General features: G+C 31.0%; 3 protein-coding genes and 2 long non-coding RNA genes across 9 annotated transcripts in view; 4 read left to right on the top strand and 1 right to left on the bottom strand.

Annotated features, from left to right (window-relative positions):
- Positions 1-24,027, bottom strand: part of LOC130672745 (LIM domain only protein 3-like) — a 117,332-nt gene that overhangs the window by 89,803 nt on the left and 3,502 nt on the right. The gene's annotated exons all lie outside the window — the stretch shown is intronic.
- Positions 5,805-7,786, top strand: LOC130672738 (uncharacterized). Its single transcript, XM_057477450.1, has 6 exons — positions 5,805-6,052; positions 6,201-6,382; positions 6,464-6,714; positions 6,925-7,148; positions 7,233-7,335; positions 7,451-7,786. Exons 1-6 carry the CDS (start codon positions 5,914-5,916, stop codon positions 7,719-7,721), a joined length of 1,170 nt encoding a protein of 389 aa, XP_057333433.1. The 5' UTR covers positions 5,805-5,913; the 3' UTR covers positions 7,722-7,786.
- LOC130672750 (uncharacterized) lies at positions 8,476-9,374 on the top strand. 2 transcript variants are annotated; one of them, XR_008990768.1, is made up of 4 exons: positions 8,476-8,589; positions 8,720-8,896; positions 9,041-9,165; positions 9,279-9,374. It is a non-coding gene; the product is annotated as an uncharacterized LOC130672750 (long non-coding RNA). The 2 variants fall into 2 exon arrangements; XR_008990767.1 differs by having other exon boundaries at positions 8,495-8,896.
- Positions 12,659-14,210, top strand: LOC130673274 (uncharacterized). Its single transcript, XM_057478243.1, has 5 exons — positions 12,659-12,871; positions 12,953-13,197; positions 13,408-13,637; positions 13,726-13,828; positions 13,940-14,210. Exons 1-5 carry the CDS (start codon positions 12,674-12,676, stop codon positions 14,208-14,210), a joined length of 1,047 nt encoding a protein of 348 aa, XP_057334226.1. The 5' UTR covers positions 12,659-12,673.
- LOC130672748 (uncharacterized) lies at positions 15,843-19,472 on the top strand. Its single transcript, XR_008990765.1, has 9 exons — positions 15,843-15,986; positions 16,132-16,310; positions 16,382-16,608; positions 16,705-16,928; positions 17,013-17,349; positions 17,431-17,563; positions 18,647-18,870; positions 18,955-19,057; positions 19,173-19,472. It is a non-coding gene; the product is annotated as an uncharacterized LOC130672748 (long non-coding RNA).

Genomic DNA, 24,027 nt, shown 5'->3' with positions numbered 1-24,027 from the left:
AAGTTTCATTTAGATAAAAAAAAGACGCCTGTAAAAATTAGAGCTCTTAATATTAACATTAAGAGGTTCCTCATCGCACTTTTCTATTTTCCATAAGAATAACATGGGAAAAATTTTTTTTACGTCTTCTGATTTTTATAAGTAGCTAACGATGCGTCATAGGAATAATTGGCAGGCATATTTTTGTAGGAAATTGAATGCTCTACAAAAAAAGATTCCAATCATTTTTTGAGGAATCTATTTGTTCAAAAGTTATTTGAGGTTGAAGTCGAATTCATATTAAATTTTGAGATTTTCTACTTTTCCGGCGAAACTATCAGACTTATTACAAAATATTATTTGACCTTTTTTGTAGACAATTTTATTCCCTAAAAGTTATTTCTCATAAAGTTTTTTCGAATTCCGCATTGTTTTCTAGTTATTTTTATTTTAATGTCATGCTCATAAAAAAATAGTCTTCTGATCGATTTTAAGAGCTTGACATTAATATAAGAATAACTAGAAAACAATGCGGAATTCGAAAAAACTTTATTTGAAATAACTTTTAGGGAATAAAATTGTCTACAAAAAAGGTCCAATGATAATTTGTAATAAGTCTGATAGTTTCGCCGGAAAAGTAGAAAATCTCAAAATTTAATATGAATTCGATTTCAACCTCAAATAACTTTTGAACAAATAGATTCCTCAAAAAATGATTAGAATCTTTTTTTGTAGAGCATTCAATTTCCTACAAAAATATGCCTGCCATTTATTCCTATGACGCATCGTTAGCTACTTATAAAAATCAGAAGACGTAAAAAAAATTTTTCCCATGTTATTCTTATGGAAAATAGAAAAGTGCGATGAGGAACCTCTTAATGTTAATATTAAGAGCTCTAATTTTCACAGGCGTCTTTTTTTATCTAAATGAAACTTTTGAACCTGTTTGGAAGAAAAAAAAAAAGTTTGTTATTTTTTGGATCACCCTATTATACAGGCATTACATTCACTCAGTCATTGCGTGGACGTTATGTTGATGATAATGGCGATTTGAATGATAATGTAGATGAAATTGTAAAGGAAAGTCAATGTCCTGGGAGGTAATTATATATTATTATTTGAATATTAGGCCACTTCAGTAATTGATATGTTAAAAATTTATGTGTCATAGCCAGTGCCAGTAATATTTTATCAACTAGTTTATTGCTTCGTTTCAGTGTCCCTGACTTAACGGCAGATTGTTCGGCTTATTTGTTACCTACGTCTTTGATAGGATCGAATAACGAACTCAGTAAATCATGCGAAAATAAAATTAAATTTTGTGGATCTAATGAGGGTACTGATCATATGCAACACGTCGTTCCGTATGTTGATTTACAGGAGATCGTTACCGATAAAAAATACCCTGAGCCTCTTCGCGGAATTGGCTGGTATTATCGCAGTCATCCTGGGTATGGAGGATACTTGGCTCTTAAGATTTTCAAATAATTGTAAATTTCGGCGAAAAACAATATTTGTCTTCACTTAATAACAGCAAAATAAATAAATTTAAATCATCTGAAAATAAAAGATTTTTGTTTTACCATTATAAATTTATTTTAATGGTTTTAAGAAATTGTATATTAGTTATAATTATATATTTCTTTGGATAGCTTACCATTATCAATCTTTTTAAAAAAATAATCAACTTTTAAAGCAACATTACGTAAAAACCTACACTTTTTCGAGCTGTTATCCATGGAAAATTACAATCCTACCAAAAACAGATTCTCTGTATAAAATCGCGCCAAGTACACGTTTAAAATTTTTTACAATTAAGAAAAAATTCTTTTTACAAAAAAAATAAATCAAATCGAAAAAATACCAAGTACCTAACATAATTCAAAATCATGAAAAACATTTTCATAGAATTGAAAAAATAATTGAAAAAAAAAATTTCAATGTACTTGGTGTGCATTACTAAAATTATTCAAGCAAAATTAATTTCTAGAATTGATTTCGCATATAAATTGTTTTCTAATAAAATTGAATATTTTTTTTTTTCAGTTTATAGGCACACCAAGTACATTGAAATTTTTTGTTTCAATTATTTTTTCAATTCTATGAAAATGTTTTTCATGATTTTGAATTATGTTAGGTACGTGGTATTTTTTCGATTTGATTTATTTTTTTTGTAAAAAGAATTTTTTCTTAATTGTAAAAAATTTTAAACGTGTACTTGGCGCGATTTTATACAGAGAATCTGTTTTTGGTAGGATTTGTCTTTTTTTTGTCGTGTTGATTGTTAATGATTTCGATATACACTATTAGAAATCGATCTATAATTTAAGTCAAGTGAGCCTATATTGTTTATAGTATTATCTTGTAGAAACAATAAAATTGTTTGTTAACAATTGTAGTAATTTTGTACTGCTAAATATCATAACCTGATTAATTAATTTTTATAAGACAAAGAGCTGCAATTGTTTAACGACAGTTCCCTTTAAAGTTAACGTCAAATATATCCGACAACGTCGGACTTTTCTGTCAGTAATTTAAAACATCAATGGCTTAGTAGTTCGACCTCTCAGCACCTTCCACCTATTACAACTAGCATATGGTGCTAACTACTTATGCTCCCGCCCCTCTGACCCAATGGAATGCATTTTTTTCAAAATCTCAATGGATTCAAACTAAAAAAGGGTCTACTCATGATTTTTATGCGTGTTATTTAGGTTTTAGGTATCGGGTGACAGGAAACATTCCAAAACCACTCAAACTGGGTTTATATTTTTCCGAATATAATGATTTATTTATCTATTTATTCCAACTTTCATATAATCTAGATAGATAATTTAATAAGTATGTAATACATTGATTTATTATTTAAATTATCGACTAATTATTGATAAGATGCAATAAATGTTGTAAGATCTCAATATGTAAAATTCAAATGGAAGTTAAATGCACGCCTATTCATGTTTTTCAAGTTCACTAATTAATTAATAGGTGGAGGCACTCGAGACCACTAAGGACATAACATGAGGAAACTTCCCTTATAGCACAGCATAGAGACTTCTGAAGTCTCCATGTAGCACAGTTGTCTTTGACAAAAGTTCACTTACAAAAGTGTCCTTGAATTTTTCGTCAAATGTCCGTCAAGTTCGGACTTTTCCGTTTTTGACGACAACTTATATACAACCTGCTATACAATTTGACGTAACTTTACTACCCGAATTAGAATGCAAATTTAATTCAAAAGTTAACTAGAAAAAATTTATCGTCAATTTTCAGGCAAATTTTTACATCAATTTATTGTTGACTTGAAAAATTGTAGAGTATTTTACCGTCATGTAGACATTTTTATGTATAAATTCGTTTATCATCAGCAATGGTAAGAACGAACATTACAGACTTTTTTTTGTAGTAAAAATTAACGTTTAAATTGAGCAAAAATTAACCGCAAATTTTTCTTTTCAACTTTTACTGTCAAATTGACGCTAAATTCGGGCAGCAAATTTCAGGTAATTTCAACATCAAATTACCATCAATTTCAAGCTAAAGTGGCTATTAGGGCATCTGTATCTGTCATCGTGCTAAATATTATACGATTTTGATACCACCTAGCGAATATAACTAGATAGAACTTAAGAAAATAAAAAAAATATACTTTTTAGCAACCCACAAATCATATTTCTGTGGTATATGTATCTATATATGTATGCAAAATCAGGAAACATTTGAAAAATACAAGTAAACTTTGAATGCGAAATGAATAAAAAAAATTCATCTTAGACATTAACAAGGACTTATTTATATCATTGAAATCTAAAACGTTCTTATATTCTATTGATCGTCATCTCCTGATATGATATCGATAATTTAAGTACGGATTGTTTGAATTATATATCAGAATTTCTATATAACTCAATGAAACTATAGTAAAAAATACAGACTGAAGCACTGCTGGTGGCGCAAAAATGAATCATTGCTATAAAAAAATTTCAATGTTTTACTGAATCATGGCATTTCTTACAACTTTTTTTTCTCTGGCAGTGCCCTTTTTGCATGAAAAAATTTATAAAAGTGTCTAAAGTGGGGGTGCTATAGTATATGCTGGCCTAATTTCATTATTTAAATTAGTTCTCATAACTAAAATGAATAAAGTTTTATAATTTTAAGACGAACAATCAATCATCTTTCGAATAGAGAAGGAATTTTCTGAAAATTTATTATTCTAAAAAAGTTTTAAAAAATGAGAGCTAAAAAGAGCCAAAAACCACTATGTCTACGGTATAGATACACGGTAGGCTCGCGCCATGACACTTCACACATATACATGTGTTTGAACGTGTACTTGGCGCGAGACACTACCGTGTCTCCTGATATATAGAAATATATGTTCGTCTGCTGACACGTGCAAAATATCGTGCATTATTTTTATAGTTACTACTTAAAATAAAATTTTAATGGTTTTTTAAGAAATAAATATTCGTATTCGTCCAAACTATCGTAATTCCGTTCGTACGAGTAATCTTAGCAGCAAAAAATTAAAAATGTTATCGGTACGTTAAATGTGAAAAAAATGTTATTTATCTCCTTTTTTTTTTCATTTCTGATATTGATGACTGCACTATGACTTCAATCACGACTTATATTCGCAAGGGCATTTATTGCCACATTGTTAAAAAAATCTATCAACTAATATCTAACGAAGTTTATTTATTAACGATCATAAAACAAAATTTTCGGATAGATCTAATATTTGACAATCTGTTTTTTTAACTTTCCTCTGCGAAAATCGACGATTTTCAAAAAATACGGGAAGTTATTGGTTTCACCCCGATTTTCGAAAACCTGGTATTCATCATATATTGACATTTGAAGGTGCTAGGATGCTATTCTGACATTTTCAGAGCGATGTGTGTATGTATGTGTGTGTGGGTGTGTGTTGATGTAAACCTCTCATATCTTTTTGATGAATGAACCGATTTAGATGGTTCTTGCGGCATTCGAAAGATATCTTCTGAACTTAGATTTTCAAAAAAATTTTAGTCCATTTAGTCAAATAAACTCTGAGATATTTAAGAAATACGAAAAAAAAAAAAATTTTTTTTTTCGTTTTTTTGGATATTGTGAAAACTGTTGAATCGATTAATTCCAAAATCTAAGCAGCTCTAGAACTCGATAAAAGCTTTCGATTGTCACTAAGAACGTCTCAATCGGATAATCCGTTCAAAAGATATTGTCGACGAAAGAAACAGTAGAAAACGGTTTTTTGCAAATATCGTCGAAACGACTAAACCAATCATTCCCAAAATTTTATCAGCTCTAGACCTTAATAAAACGCGTCGATTGCCGCCTCAACCATCAAAATCGGTTAATTCGTTCGCAAGATATAGTGGGAGAAAGAAATGCTAAAAAATATTTTTTTAGAAAACAATGGCATACAAAAGTATTTTCGAGCTCAAAGAGCTTGAAAATGTATTCACAATAATGTTTTCGAGCTCAACGAGCTCAAAAACAGCGGGAAGTTTTGGGGCTGGCCCGCAGGGTTAACCGATTGACCGATTTTTTATGTTGAGTTATCAAAAAATCTTACAAGAATAGTTATTTAAAAAAAATGGATATATATTTATTTGATGTGGTGATTTTTTTTTAACGAAAATACTATTTTGATTAGACAAAATTTATCGAAATGCTAAATATGTAACAAATTCGGCATAGATTATTACTACTATTGTCACGATATTGATAACTCGTATCTACTATATATTGACGTCAATCACGACTTCTACGTCTTCAATGCTACGAATCATAGTATATATACGAGTCAAAGTCTTAAGCTGACCATATACTCAAAAGTTCTCAAATTCTGCATTTTATTCAATTCTGTTCCTGTTCTACAATAAACTTCGAACGAAATTGTTATTTTTCGTTATTAACAAGTATATAATGAATTATTTCCATTTATCTGGTGTTGAAATACGGGCGCTAATAATTATCATTAAAGTAAATGTGTTATTGGTAACATCAGAATTAGTTCCGATTCAAAAAGGGGATCCGTGTGAGTGGCGAAACATTGGAGAAAACGGTTAGTAAATGATGTATCTACATTGCTTATTATATATAATTCGACTTTTCAGAGCTTAAGTTAGGAGTATTTACTTTCAAGAATTTATTCACAAGATTTATTGAATAGAATTTTTGTATCAAACTCAAATGTATGTTTAATTTTTTAGCCAATTTCGATAGATTTAATAGCATATACGCAGTAACTGTTAACGAAGAACTGTTACGAAGTGACGGATACTGTTCCGGTAAATGTGATGGACTTGAATCATGGCGTCAATCTGTCATTCCACCGTTACTAAGTTATCCAAATTCTTGTAAAGGTACAATTCATTACTGCTGGTTTCGAAATGTGAGTTGGCATTGATTATGACAATATATTAGAGTAAGTAAATAATAAATTATATTATGAAATCATCCACAAATCAATCAGGAATCCGAAAGACGGAAAGCGGCCGAAAAACGTATTATCGATGTGCATTACAATTATATAGGATACCCCACCAACCTACTCGATAAAGATGGAGGACTGAGAAGGGGGTTAGACGAAGCAGAGTATGCTCGGGATCATACTGGTAACGATTGCACGTGTTTGTGCGAACGTACGCGTAATGACGAGATCGATCTGCGTGGTGAATTAGTTGATTCCATTTGTTATGATCCAATTTCAGTGGATCATGGATAGTGAGTTTTATTATTTAATCATAAATTGGCTAATTTTTATCCGTGAAATGCATCTAAGGCACTACCCTGTATAAAAGACAGTGTTAAAATTAACACCGGTGTGATGTTTGTGGTTGAATTTAACACTGATAACTTTAACATTACAGTAGCTTGACTGACTCTTGATTTTTTACACTGTAGAATACATTTTGAGTGAATATTATTTTTTAGTGTTGCAACTGGCGTGAGATTCAAAAGACATAGTAACATAATTTACCTTGAACTTCAACAAGGTATATTATCAGCTGGACGAATTGATCCCAATACTTTAATGTGGAAAAGTTCCGTTAAATGTAGTTCAGCAAAAAAAGTTGTTTATGATTGGTCAAGTAGTTACACTGGTCTAGAAATTATATTAGAAGATATGAAATTGCCAGAGAATGCAGTCGTAACAGGTCACTTATTTATGATAGTTTTAGTAATCACTATTGTTTGTAGAAACATTTTTTAATTATTAGTTTTCTTACATTATTATACAGGCATCACATTTGGTCAGTCATTGCGTGGACGCTATGTTAATGATGATGGCAATTTTAATGATAATGTAGATGAAATTGTAAAAGAAAGTCAATGTTCTGGGAGGTAATTGTATATTATTATTTGAATATTAGGCTGCTTCAGTTATCGAGATGTTTAAAATTTATGTTATTTTCAGTGCTATTTATATTTTATTAACTAGTTTATTAATTCGTTTCAGTGTCTCTAGCTTATCGTCACGTTGTTGGGGTTTTTTGTTACCGACGTCCTTGGTAGGATCGAATTACGAACTCAGTAGATCATGCGAAAATAAAATTTCATTTTGTGGATCTGATGAGGGTTCTGATTATATGCAACACGTTGTTCCGTATGTTGATTTACAGGAAATCGTTACGGATCAAACTTCACCTCAGCCTATTCGTGGAATCGGTTGGTATTATCGCAGTCACCCTGGCTATGGAGGATTTTTGGCTCTCAAGATTTTCAAATAATTTTAAATATCCGCAAAAAAAATAAATGTCTCCACTAAATAACAGTAAAATAAATAAATTTAAATGAACATAAAAAAAGTATTTTTTTTTTAACTATCGTAAGTTTATCGTGTTGGTTTTAAATAATTCTATATTAGTTGTGATTATATATTTCTTTGGAGAACTTACCATTACTAATTTTTATAAAAAATAATCAATTTTTAATGCAGCATTATGTAAAAAACTTAAACTTTTTTGAGCTGTTTTCCGTGGAAAATTACAACATAAAGAAATACATGGCCGTCTGCTGACACGTAAAAAATATCGTGCATTATTTTTATAGTTTCTACTTAAAGTAAAATTTTAATGGTTTTTTAAGAAATAAATATTCGTATTCGTCCAAACTATCGTGATTCCGTTCGTACGAGTAATCTTAGCAGCAAAAAATTAAAAATGTTATCGGTACGTTAAATGTGAAAAATATGTTATTTATCTCCTTTTTTTTTTTCATTTCTGATATTGATGACTGCACTATAACTTCAATCACGACTTATATTTGCAAGGGCATTTATTGCCACTTTAAAAAAAAAATTTATCAACTAATATTTAATGAAGTTTATTTATTAATGGTTATAAAATAAAATTTTCTGATAGTTCTAATATATGACACTCCGTTTTTTTCCATGTTGAGTTATCGAAAACTCTCACTAGAATTGTCATTTAAAAAAAATATCTATATATATTTATTTTATGTGGTTATTTATCAGTTTACAATGAGCAATGTACACTGATAGAAGGATTTGTTTGTATTTAATAAATCAATTTATTAAAATCTTTTTCAGATATTTTTTTGGGTGGAAAAAATATTTTTTTACTATTAACAATATTCGTTAGTATTAACAAAATCTATTTTTTATGAGAACAAAATTTTTGTAACTATTAAGAAGCTTTAATATATTGAAAAAAATATTTATTTCCACCAAATAAGATTTGTTAATAGTTAAAAAATATTTTGTTAGTGGTCGGTGTTGATAGATGGCTATACTTAACGCGTGGTTGTAAAAAAATATATATGCATATACATGATTTTCATACGATAAGTTGCTTATTATTTTATACTTTGTGGAAAACAATTAATAAAATGGAAGCTTTGCTACAATCGTGGGATTTAAGTGAGTTATACTCGATTTTTTGTGGTAAGTTGACAGTTATATATAAGGTGTATTCAGTAGCATCAGTACTTAACCTATTCATTGTTTTGTCATCCTATTTTATTTTTTATATTCCGTTTCTAAAATTAACACTAAATTTATGAATTTACTTTTGTATTCCCACTCTAGTAAACCATATAACTGACTTTGAAATCCTTGGTGAATTCCTTACTAAAACTCGAGAAGAGACCCAAAAAGAAATAATCCCTAGTGTTTGTTTACGACTTCGTTTAAATAAAAAATATAATGAATATGTAGGTTTCTTTTTTATTTTACAACTATTTATTTTTTTAAATTCAATTCATTATTCTCAAAAAATTATTTCAAATAATTTTATTATTGATAAATAATTTTATTTTATTTACAGATTTCCCATCACGAGAAGATTAATGTAAAACTTTTCTAAAAATAATAAGAGGAATTTTTTAAATATTAATAATCCAGTGTGTAAATACTAATAACTGATTTATTAAATATTAATAAATCATTTTTTATATGTTAATAAATTATTTGTTAAATAGTAATAAATATTTGGTTAGCACAAAAAAATCGCTGCTAACAAATGATTTATTAACTGTTAATAAATATTTGTTAAGGACCTATCCTCTAATAAATTATTTATTAAATATTAACAAATCTTTTTAAATACAAAAAAATCCTTCTATCAGTGTACTTACAATAAAGTTTATTAATTTAAAAAATAATATGAACTTTTGTATTTAATTTTCTGATGTCTCTATTGAAGTACTACGTCAGATTCATTCCGAACCGTGACAAGATTGTTATTGAATAAATATCAATGTTTTTTCCGTAATTGATAGGGGAGGGCTGGGGGGGGGGGCAAAAGGGGGTACCTAAGGAAATACTAAGTTTTCGACGACTAAAATACGCTAAATCTTCGCGTTTTTAATGGCATTCGAGGTGAATAGACAAAATTTTAAGCTGCCGTTGCAAAATAAAATTTTCATTTTTGGCGGGCAAAATGAGGTACCCTTAAAAAAAGTTGAAAAAAAAAAATTTTGAAAATTGGTTAAATTTTATTAAATTAAATTTTTTATATGTTATATACATAGAGAAAAATTACATTTTACATCATTGGTAGATACAAAGGCAAAAAAAAAAAATCTGGGCGTCGGTTGACCCTGCGGGCCAGCCCCAAAACTTTCCGCTGTTTTCAAGCTTAAGGAGCTTGAAAACATCACTGTGAATATATTTTCGAGCTCTTCGAGCTCGAAAATGCTATTACATGGAATCATTTTTTTATGATTTTCAAGCTTCAACAAGTTACGTTTCATGCTAGAATTTGAAAAGTTAAGAATCGAAAATCATTAATGAAGAAGCGGCTTTTAAATTTTTATTATCGATTATGTTCTCTGAAATAAATGTGTTGAGGCAGAAATCAATGTCAGTGATCAAAATCAAGATTTAAATGAGTTTTGAGTTAGGTCAGAGCAATAATATATGGAATATCCGAGAAAAACATTGAAGACTGGGTTTTTTCAATTTTTTGCTGACAACATGTTTAAAACTAAGGAACAAGTAATATGACATTATCTGATGATCGGAAGATACTATAAAGAGAAAGAGTTGGTATGATTGCAGACACATTTTAGCACACTATATTTTGATTTATCTGGAAAAAATAACATAAAATGTTATTTTTTTAACGTTTCAGCGCCGATATCTTTTGAACTAATCAACCGATTTTGACGTTTAAGGTGGCAATCGGCGCGTTTTCTTGAATTCTAGAGCTGATAAAATTTGAATATTGATCGGATGAGTCACTTCAAATATAATCGAAAGAAACCGTTTTTTATCATTTCTTTCGCCATCGATATCTCTCGTACAAATTAACCGATTGAGATGGTTAAGGTGGCATTCGACGCGGCTTATATAGTTCTAGAGCTGATTAGATTTTGAAGTCGATCGTTCAAGTCGTTTCTGAGAAATCACTAAAAAACTAAAAAAACAAAATTTTTTTTTTTCGTAAATCGCCAATATATTCGAGTCTGCTTGATCAAATGATCTGAAATTTTCAGGAAAGTTGAGGGCCAACAAGCTCTTTCGATTGCCACCTCAACCATCCGAATCGATTCATTAGTTAAAAAGTTACGAAGAGTTTACACACACACACACACACACACACACACACACACACACACACACACACACACACACACACACACACACACACACACATACATTCATACACTCGGACATCATCGTGAAATTAGTCAGAATAGCTTCCTAGGACCTCAAAACATCGACATCTGATGAAAACTCGACTTTCGAAAATCGGGGTGAAAACAATAACTTCCCAATTTTTTTTCGAAAATCGTCGATTTTCTTAGCGGGAAGTTAAAAAAATTTTTGTGGAGCAGAGAGCCGAGCCCCCCTTCAATAAATTATAATATTTTTTTTTTAAATTGTTTTCATCATTCGGAATGTATTTTTTTCTCTTGACAACTTTTTTTTTTTTATATCACTCAAAAAAATTTTTTTTAGGTGTAATAAATCGTTTCCCCTCGATTAGCTTAATTACTAATTGTTATTTATTACAAATAACAATTATATATTTTTTATTTTTCACTATTTTGAACTCAAAAAACGTGTTTTTTTATTTTGAAGATTATGTATTATTTTGCATTATTTAAAGAATTCTATCAATTAAAAAATAAAATATTATTTTCGACTAATGTATTTTTCGATTAATATATTAATTTTTTCTTAATTTGACGATACAAATATGAAAGAATCGTTTTTTCAGAATTTTTGGCTGATCCATTTTGCCCCAGGTGTCATGCGTAGGGCTAAAAATGCACAATTATATCGGATTTATAGTAAGTAGGCAAAAAAAAAAAATTTTTTTTTCATACCCCTTTTGGGGGTACCCCGTTTTGCCTACCCTACCCCCTTTGCCCCTCCCTTCCCTAATTAATTTAAGAAATATATTTTTGACATATATGTCATTTTTATCTAAAAGCGACTATTTTGCAAAGTGGTATTCTGAAAAATCTGAATGCCCTGGAGGCGTGGATTTATAAAATCTTAACGTAAAAAGTATATCCACTAAAATTTTCTAAATAGCAAGTGATAATTTTATAGTAATTAATGAAAAATGAATTTACCTATCGATTTTAGTTCTATTGCTTCCTTTTTCGACTCGCGAGTGATATTAGTAATTACTGATTTTTTTTTAAATTGAAAAACTAATTATAATTCGATAAAATTTATCAAAATGCTCGATATGTAATGAATTTGACGTAGATTATTACTACCATTATAACGATATTAATAACTCGTATCTACCATCTAATGACGTCAATCACGATTTATAAGTCTTTAATGCTACAAATCATAGTATATATACGAGTCAGTCTTAAGCTGACCATATACTCAAAAGATATTTAATTCTGCATTTCATTTAATTCTGTTTCTGTTCTACAATAAATTTCGAACGAAATTGTTATTTTTTGTTATTAAGAAATATATAATGAACTATTTCCATTTATCCGGTGTTGAAATATGGGCGCTAATAATTATAATTGAAGTAAATTTGTTATTGGTAACATCGGAATTAGTTCCGATTCAAAAAGGGGATCCGTCTGAGTGGCGGGAAATTGGAGAAAACGGTTAGTAAATGATATATCTACATTGCTTATTATATAATTCCACTTTTCAGAGCTTAAGTCGGGAGTATTTACTTTCAAGAATTTATTTACAAGATTCATTTAATAGAATCATTGTATCAAACTCAAATGTATGTTCAATTTTTTAGCCAATTTCGATAGATTTAATAGCATATACGCAGTAACTGTTAAGGAAGAACTGTTACGAAGTGACGGATACTGTTCCGGTAAATGTGATGGACTTGAATCATGGCGTCAAACTGTCATTCCACTCTCACTAAGTTATCCAAATTCTTGTAAAGGTACAATTCATTCCTGCTGGTTTCAAAAAGTAAGTTGGCATTGATTATGACACTATTTTAAAGTGAGTAAATGATAAATTATGTTGTGATAACATCCACGAATTCATCAGGAAACCGACAGGCGGAAAGCGGCCGTTGACAAAGTATCCAAGATGTATAAAGATTATTCAGGTGCATACGCCGCCTATTCATTCGAGAAACATGGAGTAGAAATAAGAGAAGCAGAGATAAATCGGGATCATACTGGTAACGATTGCACATGTTTGTGCGAACGTACGCTTAATGACGAGGTTGATCGGCGTGGTGAATTAGTTGATTCCATTTGTTATGATCCAATTTCAGTGGATAATGGATAGTGAGTTTTATTATTTAATTATGAATTGAATAATTTTTATCCGTAAAATGCATCTAAGGCACTACCCTGTATAAAAGTCAGTGTTAAAATTAACACCGGTGTGATGTTTGGGGTAAAATTTAACACTGATAACTTTAACATTACAGTAGCTTGACTGACTCTTGATTTTTTACACTGTCGAGTACATTTTAAATGATTATCATTTTTTAGTGTTGCAACTGGCGTGAGATTTAAAAGACATGGTAACGTAATTCACCTTGAACTTCAACAAGGTATATTATCAGGAGGACGAATTAATCCTGTTACTTTAAAGTGGACAACTGCTAATAACTGTAATTCAGCAAAGAAAGTGGTTTCTAATTTCCGAAACGGTGGCACCTACGATGGCCTTGAAATCATATTAGAAGATATGACTTTACCAGAAAATGCAGTTGTTACAGGTCGTTATATAGTTATATAATACTTTTTATAATAAGTATTGATTGTAACGACAGTTTCAAAAATTGAATTTTTCATGTTTTTAAACAGGTGTTACATTGGGTCAGTCATTGCGCGGCCGTATGATTAATGACGATGGCGATTTCAATGATAATATGGATGAAACTGTAAAAAGTAGTCAATGCCATGGAAGGTAATTATATTAGTAATGATATATTCTTTGATATTTTACTTGGAATGAATTTACGAGTGTCATAGTCAGGGCTGTGAATATTTTATCAGCTAGTTTACTGTTTTGTTTTAGTACCACTGACTTGGTGCATGGTCATTCAGATCTTCTGCCATCTACGTCTTTGATAGGAAGAAATAACGCACTCAGTAGATCATGCGAACATAAAATAATATTTGGTGGAACTGCTGAGAGATCAGATCATATACAACACGTTGTGCCGTATGTTGATTTACAGGAGATCGTTACCGATCAAAATTCACCTCAGCCTATTCGTGGAATCGGTTGGTATTATCGCGGTCACGCTGGCTATGGAGGATTTTTGGCTCTCAAGATATTCAAATAATTGTAAATATCGGCAAAAAAAATAAATGTCTTCACTAAATAACAGTAAAATAAATCAATTTAAATAATCTAAAAATAACAGACTTTTTTTTTATTATTATAAATTTATCTCATTGATTTTAAATAATTGTATATTAGTTACAATTATATATGTCGTTGGAAAGCTTACAATCATTCATCTTTATAAAAAAGTAATCAATTTTTAATGCAGCATTATGTAAAAACCTGAACCTTTTTGAGTTGTTTTCTGTGCACTGAAAAAAAAGTTTTTTTCCACCGAGAAAATTTTTCCCTCCCGTAAAGAAACTGGTATTCTAGTTTTTAAAATACCAAAGTTTTTTTCCCACACTAATAAGTATTCTGATTGCTAAAAAACTCGGTTTCCTTCTCAGCAAAATACCAAGATAAAAAATATGGCTGACTTAACCTCACTCAGTTGACACATATTTAAGTAATGTTTATTTTACTACGAGCCTTTTTTCAATAATATTAAGCTAACTACTAATTTTAAAAGTTGTATTTATAATAAAATTACTGGAAAATTTAATTTCTATAAAATGTAGTGATTAGAATGTAATTATAATTACCTTAAATAAAGTTAGTAGCCACTTGATAATTTTTTAATTATATTTAACAAATAAATTTTTTCTGAAAAATTATTGTCAAAAATTGTACTATTAATTTTTTTTAATTTCTACAATCCAATTTTTTTGCCATAATTTATTTGTTAAAAAAATTCTAAAAATTATTAAACATTTACTATTATTAAATGGCTTGATTTCTATATTTATTTCATTACAGTAAATTTAAATATTGAATACCCATTAAAAACTTACAAATTCTTGTTAATGTCAATATTTTTACTAACGAAATTACTATTATGACAATTTATTATAAGATATGAATGTATTAATAATAAAAAACTGTAAAGTTCTGATAAAAACAAGTAATATATTTTTATGAAATAATTTACACAGAGCCAAAACAGAAAATTTGAATTAAAGGGAAATCAGAGAATTAGTGGCGCCACCACTGCGGTTGCTATGGTAACGTAGCATTAAGTTTTAGCTCTAGAAAAAACTTAGGTATTCTCAGGGGAAAAATACCAGTTTTTTAATATTAAGAAACTTATACTGGATATTAAAATACTCGGATAAAAATATTTTGTATCCTGGGAGGAAAAAAACTTTTTTTTCAGTGTGGAAAATTACAATATAGAAAAATATATGTTCGTCTGCTGACACGTAAAAAATATCGTGCATTATTTTTATCGTTACTACTTAAAAGCACATTTTAATGGTTTTTTAAGAAGTAAATATTCGTGTTCGTCCAAACCATCGTGATTCCGTTCGAACTGATAATCTTAGTAGCAAAAAATTAAAAAATGTTATCGGTGCTTTAAATGTGAAAAAAATGGTATTTATCTCCATTTTTTTTCATTTCTGATGATACCGACGACTGCATAATGACGTCAATCACGACTTATATTTGCAAGCGCATTTATTGCCACATTATTATATATAAGAAATAATTTTTCAACAAGACCATACAAGAAAACTTCTCAACTTTGCTAAGTTTTCATTTACTGCGCTCTATTCGTATAACCCCATTGCCATTTTACGCTAAACTAGAAACATTATGAATTATTTTCACTTATCCAATCTTACAATATGGATACTTACAATCGTTATCCACCTTAATATGGTATCGGTAAAATCAGAATTAGTTCCAATTCAGAAAGGTGATCCATATGAATGGCGAGAAAATGGAGCAGAAAGTAAATAAAATATATCGACATTGATTATAGTAGAATCACGCTTTTCAAAAGTGAAATTTCATAAATTTATTCGCAAGAATTCAATCATTAAGTTTATTTAATAGAAATATTGTAATAATCTTAAATATATGTTCGACATTTTAAGCCAACTTCCTGGTATTCAATAGCATATACGCAATAACTATCAATGAAGAACTATTGACTGTAAGTGGATATTCTACTGGTAAATGTGATCAACTTATGCCGAGTCGTATGTCGATTGCAGCTGATTTACCTTATCCAAATAAATGCCCAGGAATAATTCATTATTGCTGGTTCAAAGCAGTAAGTACATTGAACACTTGATGATTATTGTCGAGTAAGCAAGTATATGAAATTATGCGAAAATTAATTAGGAAAGCGAAAGACGGCAAGCAGCGGCAAAAAAGAAGGATGATTTAGATTGACAATTCGGGTGTACCGATGAGGGATATAGAGCTCTAATTCATGCATCGTTAGACTACAATTACGTTGGTAACGACTGCTCCTGTGTTTGCGAACGTTACGATAACGATTCCAATAATCCGCGTGGTGATTTGATTGATTCCATTTGTTATGATCCAGTTTCAGTTGATGACGGATAGTGAGTTTTTGTATTCAATTACCAATGATAAATAATTGTTTTCTAGGTGCTTCTAAGAACTTTGGAGTACATTTTATTGATAAATAATTTTTTTAGTGTTGCAACTGGCGTGAGATTTAAGAGACATAGTAACATAGTTTACCTTGAACTTCAACAAGGTATATTATCAGGAGGACGAATTGATCCCAATACTTTAATGTGGAAAAGTTCTGATAAATGTAGTTCAGCAAAAAAAGTTGTTTATAATTGGTCAAGTAGTTACACTGGTCTAGAAATTATATTAGAAGATATGAAATTGCCAGACAATGCAGTCGTAACAGGTCACTTATTTATGATAGTTTTAGTAATAACTATTGTTTGTAGAAACAGTTTTTAATTATTAGTTTTTTTACATTATTATGCAGGCATCACATTCGGTCAGTCATTGCGTGGACGCTATGTTATTATATCATTTCACTTCTCAGAGCTTAAGTTGGGAATATTTACTTTCAAAAATTTATTCATAAGATTTATTTAATAGAATTATTGTAACAACTTCAAATGTGTATTCAATTTGTAGCCAATTTTGATAGATTTAATAGCATATACGCAGTAACTGTTAAGGAAGAACTGTTACGAAGTGACGGATACTGTTCCGGTAAATGTGATGGACTTGAATCATGGCGTCAATCTGTCATTCCACTGTCACTAAGTTATCCAAATTCTTGTAAAGGTACCATTCATTACTGCTGGTTTCAAAAAGTAAGTTGGCATTGATAACGATAGTATATTAGAGTAAGAAAATGATAAATAATATTGTGGAATCCTTCACAAATTAATCAGGAATCCGAAAGACGAAAAGATGCCAAAAAAAAATACGATCTGGCGCGTAAAGCTTATATAGGATTCCCCAAAAGCTCATTCGATAGAGAGCCAAGGGCCGTAGCCGAAAAAAGGACACATTGGGATCATACTGGTAACGATTGCACATGTTTGTGCGAACGTACGCTTAATGACGAGGTTGACCTGCGTGGTGCATTAGTTGATTCCATTTGTTATGATCCAATTTCAGTGGATCATAGATACACGGAAAGAAAATTCTAACAAAATTTACGATGTTAATATCGTAATCGTGGACTAGACTTTTATTAGCGTAAATTTTAAAATATTTTATTTCAAAATTTACTATGTGGGTTATATTTTTTACTATTTAACATCGTAATTTTAACAAAGACTTTTAGGATTAAAAATTACTTCAAAAATTACAATTTAACATCGTAAAAATAAAAGAAATAAAAATTACAATTAAAAAACTATATTTATTCCTATATTTATCTTTCTAAGTACTTTTGAGTAAAATAAATATTACAGTGCTGCCTCTGTTATAATACGATGTAAGCTATAAAAATTACGATATTGTATCGTAATTTTTAAATATTAACTGCGTCCTCCGCAAGAGGCGCTCTCATGACTTATGAATGTTTATTCAAATCGTTTATATGAACCTTAAAAACCATATAAAGTGTAGGCTCTTCGGTGGCCGAGTGGTCCAAGGCGTCGGACACTTCGCACTCAGAAAGACTCAGGTTCGAATCCAACTGCCGAACGATTATTATTTTATTCTTTTATTTAAAATTTCTCTTCAAATTTTACGATATTCACATCGTAATTTATATTGAAGAGCTTAAGATTTCGTATTATTTTTCTGAAGTATTATTTCTTAAATGAAATTTCCAACCCTACATCGTAAAAATTACGATTGTAAAAGTCTAGTCCACCACTACAATAATCAATAGGACAAATTACGATATTATTATCGTAAATTTAATTAGAATTTTTTTTCCGTGTAGTGAGTTTCATTATTTAATTATAAATTCGATACTTTTTATCCGAGAAATGCATCTAAGGCACTACCCTGTATAAAAGACAGTGTTAAAATTAACACCAGTGTGATGTTTGTGGTTAAATTTAACACTGATAACTTTAACATTGCAGTAGCTTGACTGACTCTTGATTTTTTACACTGTCGAGTCCTTTTTAAATGAATCTTTTTTTTTAGTGTTGCAACTGGCGTGAGATTTAAAAGACATAGTAACGTAATTTACCTTGAACTTCAACAAGGTATATTATCGGGAGGATGCATTGATCCCAATAGTTTGATGTGGAAAAGTACTGATAAATGTAATTCAGCGAAAAAAGTTATTCATGGTAGGGCACCTAGTTACGGTAGTCTAGAAATCATATTAGAAGATATGAAATTGCCAGAGAATGCAGTCGTAACAGGTCACTTATTTATGATAGTTTTAGTAATCACTATTGTTTGTAGAAACAGTTTTTAATTATTAGTTTTTTTACATTATTATGCAGGCATCACATTCGGTCAGTCATTGCGTGGACGCTATGTTAATGACGACGGCGATTTCAAATATAATGTAGATGAAATTTTAAAGGAAAGTTAATGTTCTGGGAGGTAATTGTATATTATTATTTGAATATTAGGCTGCTTCAGTTATCGAGATGTTTCAAATTTATGTCATTTTCAGTGCTGTTAATATTTTATTAATTAGTTCATTAATTCGTTTCAGTGTCTCCAGCTTATCGTCAGGTTGTTGGGGTTATTTGTTACCTACGGCTTTGGTAGGATCGAATTACGAACTCAGTAAATCATGCGCAAATAAAATTTCATTTTGTGGATCTGATGAGGGTTCTGGTTATATGCAACACGTTGTTCCGTATGTTGACTTACAGGAGATCGTTACCGATCAAAAGGCGCCTGAGCCTCTTCGTGAAATCGGTTGGTATTATCGCAGTCACCCTGGCTATGGAGGATTTTTGGCTCTCATGATATTCAAATAATTGTAAATATCGGCAAAAAATTATAAAAGTCTCTATCTAATAACAGCAAAATAAATAAATTTTAATCAACATCAAAAAAAGTATTTTTTTTACTATCGTAAATTTATCTTGTTGGTTTTGAATAATTGTATATTAGTTATAAATATATATTTCTTTGGAGAGCATACCATTATTAATCTTTATAACAAATAATCAATTTTTAAACCAGCATTGTGTAAAAACCTAATAGTTTTTGAACTTCTATCCGTGGAAAATTACAAAATGAAGAAATACATTTTCGTCTGCTGACACTTGAAAAATGTCGTGCATTCATTTTATAGTTGAGACTCAATAGCAAATTTTAATGGTTTTTTAAAAGATAAATATACGTATTCATCCAAACTATCGTGAATCCAAATTCCGTTCGTACAAATAATCTTAGTAGTAAAAAATTCATAAATGTTATCAAAAAAATTTTGTCCGTACATTAAAAACGGAATAAAATAAGAATTCATCTTTTTTTTCGCACGATATTAATAATCATAAGCTATACCGTGACGAATACATGAAATTTTCTGAAAACGTCTTTGGAAAATTTTCTATTTCCCTTTTAAATTCCGTCCTAAATTTTCTTGAAATGTGACAAGTCCAGATTTTCTATCAATTTTCTATAGATTTTCTTGGAGTGTGACAACTTATGATTTTCTATAAATTTTCTCTATATTTTGTAATCCCTGAAGATCCACAAAACTAATATCTATATCTCGTCTCTCAAACAAAAATTTCGATCCTTCCCATATTCCAGAAATCAATTTGCTTCTTTATCCGCCAAGACAATGGAATCGCCCAACCAAAGCTATTTTTCCACCGAAACTCAGTTACCCATTGGAAAAATAAAAAAATATCCGTCTCGGTGTTCTAAATTTGCGTTATCTCTGGTTTTCGACAGTAATGTGCTGGAGTATTATGTAGAGAGCAATGTACACCGTACCACACACGTCGTCCCTTTCTGCTATAAAATGATCGTGGGATGGAAGCGCCGCCGCGGTGTGCCGTTTAGCGTCAGATAGCGGAAACGTATGAGCCGAATCGGGGAATGAGGAACCTGCAACCGCTACAACTACTCCCTTATCTTAAAGGTACCCACTCAATAGCACCAGTACCACTCGGAATTTCCTTGTTCCCATTGTTTTATATTAGTAATTTCGAGGCTCGTTGCAAAAAAGTATCATCTTTATTCAAAAAACAGTCAGCCGCGTTTGAGTTGTAGCAGCATAAATTAATATATAAAGAGAGGGATGTATAACCTTCCTAGTAAGGGGGTTACTTATATATACTCTGCAGTGGGTGTAATTCGGTCTACTGGCAAGAGCCTCCGGGGTTGAGGTGCTTGCGGTAAATCTAATAACATTGTAATGCTGTTACTACGTCCCTCAAAGTTGCCCTCGTAAGTTAACTATTTCTCCCTTCTTGTGTGCTATATATATTTTGTTACTGCTTGCATATATACTTACTGCTCCCACTCCTTCTATTACTAATACGAACACTGTTCAAGTATAAAGTTGACACTGTATACTCGTCTATACAACAGGAGGTTTGTAATGCCGAGAATTTCTAACGCGTTTCTCTCGTTTCATTTGCTCCCGGGTAAATTTTTAAAATAAAACCATGCGTGCATCAGAGAGAGCTTTATATTTTTAAATAAAAAGCATTCGAGGGAAAAAAAAAACAATAAACCCACGTTACAAAACAACTAGACCAACAATACATCAAAGCTTTTGTCTATTCGTAAATTTCAAATATTTTTCATCAGCATTGCTGATTTATTGATAAATTGTTTGATTTGGTATTTTTATTTTCGGTTTAAAGGAAAAAAGGGGGTTATAGAGAATGCTTTCGTTGATTGTGGTAGCGGTGTATTTAAAAGTGTTAATTTCAAAATTAAAGATTAAAATATGTTGATATTAAAGTAAGTTTGCTGTAGAGTTAGCATGTCATAAGCTGAAGGTAAAGCCCTGGGAAGTCACCCGGGGGTTGTTCTGCAAACTATGCTCTGGAAAAGTTCAACACAACTTCATAACATCCGAGCGGAGGAGAGTGTAAGGGAGAAAGGGTTCTGAAGTAGCTGCTGAGGGGGTGGGTTTGAGTCTAGTGTGAATGAGTGTATAAGAAAGAGGGTGAAATTGTTGTAGCGTGAGCTTACATGGGTTACGCTAAGTACAAAGGTGTCTAGATGCTTCTCCTGGTGGAAGTAGTGGTGCAAGTGGAAGTGGAAGTAACTATATCCATTGGCTTGGAACAACGCACTAACTATTGCCAGCTTTATACTGATAAGAAGTTTAACAAACTTTCAAATGCCACAATTGTCCCGGAATCGTACTTGATTTTATGCTTCAATTTTTATTAACTTAATAATTTATGCTGCATTTAATTAATTTTCTTATTTAATTGCAAATATTTTTAAAAAAATCTTAAAATCACTCTTCGAGCTCAAAAATTTGTTAGGCCGGTAAAACATACACGGAGAAAAATGTTGGTTCAAAACCTACCAATTTTTATTATGCTGTCGACGAAACTTGAAACAGGAAGGGAAGCATCCAAAAAATTATTGTGCCGCATCACAATTATTATAATGTATGGAAGTAATTTTTATTAAATCTTATCGACAAGTGTCTCGTGCGTAGTAAGTATTATGATACAGCATAATAATTTTTCGTATCATAATAATTTTTTGGATGCTTTCCTTCCTGTTTCAAGTTTCGTCGACAGCATAATAAAAATTGCTAGGTTTCGAACGAACATTTTTCTCCGTGTACCTTCACTGAAAAAGTATAATTTTTGTCCGACGATATCTTTGGAACGAATAAACTGATTTGAACGTTCTTGGTGGCAATTGAAAGGGCTCAACAAGCCTTAAAACTGATTACAATTTGAGGTGACTCGGGCAAGTGGTTTATAAGTTATACGCAAAAAACCAAAAACAAAAACAATTTTTCATTTTTATTCTTCGTATAGCTCGTAAACTACATGACCGATCTATTCCAAAATCTAATCAATTCAAATCGGTTAATTCGTTCCAAAGGTATCGTCGGACAAAAAAAGTTTACACACACACACACACACACACACGGACGGACGTCCATCTAGGAGTAGTCAGAATAGCTTCCTAGGACCTCAAGAACATCGACATCTGATGAAAACTCGATTTTCGAAAATCGGACCGAAACTAATAACTTCCCTTTTTTTGAAAATTTGCAATTTTCTTAGCGGGAAGTTAAAAATTGAATTAAATATTAATTTTAAAATTCGGTGGTTTCAAATAATTCATTTATCGCCATAAGATGGACGGTGTTCTTGAATATAATTAAAAGTGACAGTTAAATTTTAGACCACTGAATGTATAAATAATTAATATCGAAAATTTCCTTCTTTTCAGAAATATTATTTGTATACATATCATCTGCTTAATGCCGTAAGATGGATATTTATGGATTTATTTTTCGTGAATAAAATACACGCGATAAAATTTTCACTGTAACATGGCAGCTTGTACCGTAAGATGGAAAATTTCGTAATGTGCGTCTGGATGTCAGTTGTTGATTTATTGCCGTAAGATGGACATCTTGAGACATTTTTGTAAAACTAATTCATTCTTCGCCGTAAGATGAGCAAAAGTAATTCAAATTTTGAATAATTATTTTTAAATTTCAAGTTACGTAGAATCTTGTCAGCATGATAATGGGTATCAAAAAAACTAAAAATTATTTCATGAATTATAACAATAACGATAAAAAATAAACAATATGGATATTGATGTAAAAGAGTCGCGGGTTAATTTGAGGCCAATAGGAAAAGCCACAGAATCGGATCGAATCAGATAAACCGAGCGAAATGTATAAAATGGTATTGTCGAATAATTTGTTAGTTTACAAATCTCCGGTTTTGTGTGTTGTCAAGTGGTACAAAGTGTATGAGTTAGAGTGAGACCGGGTGGTTAATAATAGCCGCAGTTCTACACACAATTCTGGTGTGTCAGGTTAGTTGTTACCAGTGAAGCCAGCTAAATGTAACTCTCCGGCAGTAGTTGCTCGTGCACAGCGCAATATACCATCACAGTACGAGGGCATGTAGATAAAAATCAGTAATTAGCCGGGACCATTATAGCCGAGCGTTTGAAAAATTAGCGAGTGCAGGCAATAGTTGTCGGTCGGGGGTTTCATACGTAGCTGGGGAGTGAGGGAGTAAGGGAACTAGGTAGCTAGTGTATATAGTTGTAGTATGAAGGTGGTAACCAGCCCTCTGGGCATAATTTCGCTTCGTTGCTACGTATCCAAACGTAACATCCAGTCTGTCTCTGATTTATACGGGTTTGCTATTAATTACCCACCCCCGTCAACCCCCATTTACTGTTAACCCCTAGCGTGCAACCTCACCCCCACTCCTCATTCCCCTCCCCCCGATTTGTATTGCCCCCGTACGGGTACACCCACGTATGTATAAACGTATGAATGTACGGGTAAAGTACGTGTCTAAATGTTTGCAAGCTCACTCGACCTATACTTAGGTGTTTACATCGTTAAATAATTTAGGCACTGGCTTTGCTGC

Source organism: Microplitis mediator, chromosome 8, assembly GCF_029852145.1.
Source record: "Microplitis mediator isolate UGA2020A chromosome 8, iyMicMedi2.1, whole genome shotgun sequence".
Lineage (NCBI taxonomy): Eukaryota > Metazoa > Arthropoda > Insecta > Hymenoptera > Braconidae > Microplitis > Microplitis mediator.
This window is presented reverse-complemented; position numbering and strand designations above follow the sequence as displayed.

Bases quoted from the DNA above. Each gene is read 5' to 3' on its own strand.
- LOC130673274 (XM_057478243.1), top strand. From the start codon at position 12,674: ATGTTCAATTTTTTAGCCAATTTCGATAGATTTAATAGCATATACGCA. The intron at 12,872-12,952 runs GTAAGTTGGCAT...CGAATTCATCAG, and splicing joins ATTCCTGCTGGTTTCAAAAA to GAAACCGACAGGCGGAAAGC. The intron at 13,829-13,939 runs GTAATTATATTA...GTTTTGTTTTAG, and splicing joins AGTAGTCAATGCCATGGAAG to TACCACTGACTTGGTGCATG.
- LOC130672738 (XM_057477450.1), top strand. From the start codon at position 5,914: ATGAATTATTTCCATTTATCTGGTGTTGAAATACGGGCGCTAATAATT. The intron at 6,383-6,463 runs GTGAGTTGGCAT...CAAATCAATCAG, and splicing joins ATTACTGCTGGTTTCGAAAT to GAATCCGAAAGACGGAAAGC. The intron at 7,149-7,232 runs GTCACTTATTTA...ATTATTATACAG, and splicing joins AGAGAATGCAGTCGTAACAG to GCATCACATTTGGTCAGTCA.